The sequence below is a fragment of the Strongyloides ratti genome, assembly GCF_001040885.1.
Source record: "Strongyloides ratti genome assembly S_ratti_ED321, chromosome : X".
Classification (NCBI taxonomy): domain Eukaryota; kingdom Metazoa; phylum Nematoda; class Chromadorea; order Rhabditida; family Strongyloididae; genus Strongyloides; species Strongyloides ratti.
In genome coordinates this window covers 55,229-63,318 of record NC_037309.1, presented here as the reverse complement: position 1 = coordinate 63,318, position 8,090 = coordinate 55,229, and the positions used below count along the sequence as shown (strand labels likewise).

Sequence of the window (8,090 nt, the reverse complement as noted above, 5' to 3'; positions counted from 1 at the left end):
GATAGGACGTGGTTTAATTGATTTGAAATAACATAATATAATAATAATTATTATAATAATAATAATAAATAGACATATACCACCAATAAGACCATATGTACCACCAATACCAATATAATCAATTAATTTATCAATAAAAGATTTTTTCATAGATTCCATTTCTTTTTTTTTATCAGCCATTTTTTTTTCATATTCTGATGCATCAGTTTGTGATAAAATTTTATATATATCTTCTCCTTTTTTATTTTTTCCCATAAATACTTTTTTTCCTTTAATAAATGTTTGAGTTAAAGTAACACTTCCAGTAAGAGTAATATAACGGCACATTAAAGATATCATGTTGGTTTTATTATTTTTTAAAATAATATAATCTCCAGAACGTTCAAAATTATCCTTTTTATTATTAATAAATTCATTTAATTTAATAGTTTCATTTTCATATATAATTGAATCAAAATATCCATATGTGATTCCATTAATGGTACAATTTGGTTTAATAGACGTTTCATTTGCCAGATATAATATGTCCTGATTTGGAAAGTTATAATCATCTTTCATTGGTCCAAAATAGTATATTTTTTCTACAACGTTATCATTTTCAAGTGCAGGATAATTGTAGGTGAACTTCAGTATTTTAAATTGATGTAGAGTAAAGCTGTCTATTATCGTTTCATCAGTATTTAGTATGTCTTCAATACCTGATTTTGTGTATCTCATTTCTTTCATTAAAATTTTTTCACCTTTATAGAAATCAGGAGTATCTGGAGACAGCAACTCAAGTTTTATATTGAAGACTTCTGTCATGGTTTTTCTTTTAATAACATGTATTTTGTTATTCGTTGAAGACACTGGATGTTCTTGGCCATTAATTTTTATTTCTGGTTTCTCATTAACTGCTCTAATAATTGCACAAGGAGGTACATGTTCCAGAATGGAATTTTCTTCTGGTACCAAAAAAAAATAATACAATTTATTGGGATGAGGTAATTCATCTGCTTCCTTCAATTCACCGTTATTTATATTAACACGTTTCATAATACCTTGTTTATCTCTGGTAAATTTAACAATTGTAGCTGGATTGCTGCCACAATTATCAGGTGTAGGAAGTGTTTTTGATATTTTTTCTTTCTTTGCCATTTCTAATTGTTTTGGTTTAGACAGCCAAATGAATTTAAAACTCCAATAATAAGGCAATAAATTGTTTTCAATAGTTAGTATAATTTTTCCACAAATGATTGAACTATGTCCTGATACATTATGTGCCAATGGTATCCATACGAAGATTTCTGTTTCACTGTTAATTCTTGATTTTGACGACGGTAATGAAGCATGTATTTTAAAGCTATCTTCAACATTTGAATGTGTGTAATTTGCGTATGGACATTTCACAAGAATTGTATCTGATATGGTTTTAATTTTCATAATAACTGGAAAGGTACTTACATTGATATTCTTATAAACTGAAGGAAACAAAGTCCAATAAGTAGTTCCTTCACAGTAAGTGATAATTTGAAGCAGCAACCATATAGATGTAAAACAATGTAAAACCAGCAACATTGCAGTATATTTTTTGATTAAAAATACCACATTTTAAATTATTATTTCAAAGATAAAAATTTGATTGTTATATTCAATAAATTTAAATTATTAAGAAAAAATAATCATAATATAATATTAATATTTAAATATTATCAAATTATATTAATAAAACGTTTTGGTGTAAAAATTTGAATATAACGTGTCTGATAATGAAATGAATTCATAACTAAGCTATGTAATATATAATAAGCTTAGAAGATGTGTTCAAATTGTAAAGAAAAATTGGAATGGTAATAATAAAAATATTATTAAAAACATTAATTAAAATTAGTTTTTTAATTGATCAAAAAATTGATGTTATTTAAAATGCTAAAAAAGTGATAATGTTTAGAATAAATTAAACTAGAAATTTATTCAAATAATAACGTTGTAAAAAATTTTTGTTAAAAATAAATTAATAAAATTTTAAAATTATGTTTTTATTGGTTCAGTTTAAAAAGTAATGTTTTTAAAAATGAATTTAATATGAATAAAATAAAACTATATTCTATTTAAACACAATTTTCCAACAATTTCTTCATATTCAAAGTTTGATTGGATAAAAATGTTTTTATATTTATTTTAAGAATTCAAAATATATATTGATATCTGTTATTATGATTCAAACTTTTTTAGTTAATGTTTTATATATAATTTAGTTTATGAATATCTTAACACAGATTGTTTACTAATTACCTTTTTTCAAAGACAATTTTTTTGATTTTGCATTCATAATGATAGTGTAAAAAATTGTTGATCATTGGCAACTTAGAAAACAACTATTGAACCATTACATAAAAAAAAAAACTCATTTTAAATTTTCTTTGAATATTTTGATACAACCAAAAAATTTCATTAATCTTCAGTTTTATAATTAATCATAATTTTAAAATCAAAAATGTTATTTTATAAAATATTGCTTTTGTATGACAATGGGCGATACTTTTATATATGTAGATATAAAAAAAAGGTTACTCAAAAAGTGTATTCTATATTTTTTTGATAATAAAAAAAGCAACTTTTTTTGATTAGATTGTAATATATTTTAAGCATTTTGTTAAATAGTAAAAATTTAGAATGCTTTTTTTTTGTCCACAATATAATATTTAAGAGAATAAACAATAAGCGTTTTATCTTTCTGTCTATAAAATTCTTCGTTCAAATTTGAAAATTCAACAAATATTTAAAGAATCATTTCATAAATTTATACTTTTTAGATTCAGAACATACAATTGATTCAAGAATTAATGTAATATCTGTCATATAAAAATCAAAATCTGCTGGATTTAGGCATTTTAATTTGAATTGTAAAAATGCTTCAATAAGATATAAAAGTTACCAAATTCATTTTTATTTAAACATCCATTGAATTTATCAACAGAAAGATAAACTCCAACTTGGACTTAATCGTAGAATGTTTTCCATGATCCAATGTACATATATTTACATTTTTTATAAAACATTGGATATTTAATAAAGAATTGTTAAATTTTGAAAAAAAAAATTCATTCTAGATCATTTTTTTTACGCCAAATTCATAGAAATCATTCACATTCTTATAATATTGCAAAGAACAAAGTTATGATAAGAAATATTTTAATGGAAAATTTTTTTTACTCAAATTATACTATATTAATAGCAAAACTTTTATTTTAAATTTATCATATAATTAAAAAATTTTTTTTGGAATTTTTAAATGATATGGTTGTCAATTGAAAGCTCTTGATCTGAACTACATTTTGGGTATAGAAAACAATATTTGAAAATCAAAGGTTCAGGAGTTATAAGGAGTTAAGGAATAAAGTTATGATAAGAAATATGTTAACAAAAAAGTTTTAAAGAATAAATCTTTAACTCAAGTAAATGAAGTTACAGAAGCATAAATCTTGATGTGCTGTGATTCTAACATTGTTTGAATTATACTTTACGTAGAAAACTTTTTTTATTTTTATTAACTATTTAATACTCCATTTATTATACATTTATTATACATTTAATTATTTTTTTTAAAACTTTTAAAATATCATATTTATTTATATTAATTAAGTACGTTAATGACTCTAAAAGAGATCAGTTCTATTTTTTAAATTAACGTTATTTAATGTTATTTTAAAAGTAGAATAAAATATAAATAGAAAAATTTTATTTTATTAGAATAAAAAAAATATAATTTTCATAAAATGATAATAATAAATGATATATGTTTTGTTTTTGTTGTATTATATTATAAAAAATTATATTTAAAATTATATTTAAAAAATTAAAATTTATGACTGTAATATAAATGGTCAGTAAAACTAAACCAAAAAATTATTTGTTTTGATTGGACGAAAGTCCACTTATTAAATTAATATTTTTAAAACTAAAAAAAGAATTAATAAAAGAATAAAATAAAGTTAACTTACTTTTTGAATTATTAATTTTTATTATTATAGGCTTATATTGTATACCTATTCTCATTAATAGTACATTTATTAATGACTTTGTGATGGAGTTAGGTAACTTCTAATACATTGAAATAACGTTATATAATTTTTTATTTTACTTAGTCTTTTTATACTACTAAAATATAAATATAATGTGTATCAAATTTATATTTTTCATGTATATTTTTAAAATTCTAATTACAATGTATACCTTGTTAAAAACAAATTTTTTAATATATGTAATTTTTCAAAATGAAACTAAGAATAAACTAAAAATTTAAAAAATAACACTTTTTAGAATGTAATAATTATTTAAATTAGTAAAAAACAGTATATTAATAAATTTTAAAATAATAATACAGTTTAAAAATTATTATTACAAACTTTTAGAAAATTAAATTATTGTTATAATATTAGAATTTTTTAAAATTAAACATGAAAAAAAAACTAATATTTAAAAAAAAATTAACATTAATCTTCAAATTTCTATTACAATATTATATTTATAAACAAAAATAACTTTTTATAACGTTTTATAATAATCACTTCAAAATAATGAATCTTTGAAAAATATTCTTTTTATGGTAATTTTCCGTATAAAGATATATATAAACAAAATTACAAATTTATTACTACTCATTTATATAATAAATTTAGTTTTTTATTTGTTACTGTTTATGTAACTATATTAAAAATTGTTGTAAAAAGTGTTATTAAAGAATATGGTGGTATTATTTTTTTTATATGATATTTATATTTTTATTAATAAAATGATATTTTAGATAATATGAAATGGTGTTATATATGTATTATTTTTTTTAATTAGATTTTTTTTTCAACATTAATATATCTTAAAGAAGATAAAGTATGATGAATTATGTATATTAGTATTTCAATTAAAATTCTTAAATATGTTATGTCAAATTATAGAAATGGATTTTAGTTTATTTTTTAATTATCAATAGTTATAAAAGTATCAGATGAAAATATTTATGCTACTTATCTTCAATCTGCATATGTTTTTAAGTTGCATAATTAAAATATTGTCAATATTCTAATTGCAAATTATTTATTTGGTAATAATATTTCTTTTAAGCACAAATTAAAAATTGACAAATTAAGTATACATATATTATTTGATACAGCAATAAAACTATATCCTAAAATAATGTGATTCAAACAGTTTTTAAGCAGACAATTATTTTCACAGTTTTAATCATTATCAATAGAATATAAAAAAATTTATTACAAAAAAAATATCAAACTTCAATTATTTATTAGATGATCCATTTAAAATTTTATTGATATAAAATAAAACTTTTATAAAGACAAAGAAAACATTATAACTAACGATTTTTTTATCAAAAAGATTAATTAATTCAAAAAAGGATGTGTAAAAAATTTCAATTCTATGATTATCTTTTTATATTTTGCTAGTTGAATATTTGAAATATTTTTTTTCTGTATTGTACTATTTAATGGTACAGACTAAATCAGTCATTAGGTGCTACAATTAATAAATAATCATTAGATATATAAATGAATACGTTGAATCAACTACAATAAAGCAATCTGATTAAAAATCCAGGATTAAAGATAAACTTTTTAATACATTACTAGATATAAACTTTAATTTATGAAAATAATATATATAAAAATAAAAAGTTTTTATTAACACTGATAATAAAAAGTTATTTTTTATCAAAGATAATAAAGAAATAAGAAAATTGTGAAACAATTACAAATCTTGAAAGTAAGATTTGATAAAAAAAAATCACAAAAATTATATAATATAAAAAAATATTTGAGTCAAAATGTATTACTCATAATCTTGTGGCCAACATCTTTTTTTTTGTAAATTTATTAAAAAATTTTATACCATTATATTATATGTTTTAAATAAAATTTATTAAATAAAATTTGAAGATTAATGGACATTAATAATAAAACATTTAAAATGATATCTTCATGGCAAAAAATTTTTTTATAGAATAAAAACATTTAATTTAACAAGGTTTTAAAAATACAAAAATTTTACCTAACAATTAACTAAGAACATAATTCATTAAAAGCTGGTAGAAGTATTCAAGTTGAAGTAAAAATCCTTTTTCAGCAAAAATATACTTATTGATGCAATTCATTACTTCATTTTCTTTATTAATTTTTCGATATTATATAACCAAAAAAAATTTATTTCCATGGAACACATATTTATTAAATATATAAATTAACCATTCCATCAAACATAGATATATTTTTAATTCTATACAAAAACATCTAGAAAAAAAAAAATTATTTTTTAAAGAAAGTTAATATTATTAAAATCTTTCCATGAAAAAAACTTTTATGATAAAATTTATAATATTAAAATTAAAGCAACCATTATAAATCATTTTTCTTTAAGAAATTGATTAATATTTGTCTTATCTTTATATCCATTTTTCTATAGAAGATATGATAAAAAATGTATCTTTAAAAGTTTCAAGTATAAAAATAATGCCTTAAGTAAATAATTACTTAGAATAAAAAAAAAATATTGTACTGTGCTTATAAAAACTTTTAAAATATAGTTTATATGAAAAATAGCATCCTTAACATTAACCTTTCTTGATATATCTTGTATAAGATTTTTGGCAATATACTCCTTAATTATCATTATATACATTTCAAAAAAATTTGAAGATATAAAACTACTTTAAACATAAACTTTATATGAAAGTTAATTTGTGGATCAATCTAATTAACATTTTATTGCTACTTTTAACCTGTAACAAGATATAAAAAAAGTAAAAATATTTTTTTATTTGTTCATTGTTTTTTGGTTGAAAATTATCATATTATTATAAATCTAGTTTCATTTGATTATCAATATATAATTTGACATAAAAAAAAAGTAGTAAAAAAGAAATATTTTTTTAATGTAGTTACACTTATATCAAAGTATTTTATAAATTATAAACTTTGATTTTACAAAGATTATATTGTTAAAAAAAACCTAATACCTTATGATAATCTATAGTTAGAAACAAATGTACATTCCATATAAAAATATCAACTACATTTAATATTATTAAAACTTTTTTAACATTGATAAAAATCAAATAAAACAAGCAAACATATAAAATATTTGTAAATGTTAGGTATTTTTCATGATAATTTTTTTGAATGTAAAAATATTATTATAATAACAACATTATTAGACATAAAATGTAAAAATAAACTTGTTTTTAATAACTGATAAAAAAAATTAATTATTTTTAAGAAAATACAAATTTTATATTTATTTGAATAATTTAAAATTATATTATTTTAGTTATTTGTCGTTACTTTTTACAAATCATTTATAATATATCTGATTGACAATTAAAAAATTGTACTTTTATACACTTGTGTTTTGAAATAAATTAAATCTGTATGTAATGTATTTCGTTAAAATTTGGCGTTCTTACACATCATTTTAACATACTAATTATTTTTTGTATCAAGAAAATGATTTTCTTCTAAGTTTCTTTTTTTTTTTATAATAACACAAAGATCATGTTTTTTAATTTCTAAAATAAAATAACTTTTAAAATTTATCACAGATGTTATTCAAAATTATCTTATATTGGTATAAGAAAATAAAAATATTTTTTTTATAGTTATGATATTTATTTTAATTATTTTAAAATTAATAGGTATTAAAGATTAGCAAATTAAAATAAAGTACATTAATTAAATTTTTTTGCTACATTTCAATTGTATATTATAAAATTTTTTAACAAAATTTAAAAAAAATACTCGTAATTTGATAATATAATAATAATAATAAATATTATAATTTTATTAAATGCAAAATTTTGTTAATATTGAAATTTTCCACACAATGACTATTAAAAAAGATTTATAAATATGAATTTTTTACAAAATATAAATATTATAAAGTTTATAAATAAGATAATAATTACGTTAATTATTTATAAAAATATAATAAAAGTCGTCGCTTCTTTTTTATTTATCAGTTGTTTAAAGATATCTTTAGAATTTTTTTCTTAGAATCCAATAACTAATATCTAAAATATATTGTTTCCATATAATATTTTCACA

General features: G+C 18.6%; 1 protein-coding gene across 1 annotated transcript in view; it reads right to left on the bottom strand.

Moving 5' to 3' along the window:
* Positions 1 to 1,422, bottom strand: part of SRAE_X000001300 (Hypothetical protein) — a gene marked incomplete at both ends in the record, with an annotated part of 11,379 nt that extends 9,957 nt beyond the window's left edge. The window contains one exon of the mRNA XM_024644305.1: positions 81 to 1,422. Coding sequence (XP_024509878.1) covers positions 81 to 1,422 — 1,342 coding nt within the window. The remainder of the gene's footprint in view (positions 1 to 80) is intronic.
* Positions 1,423 to 8,090: the final 6,668 nt, after the last annotated feature.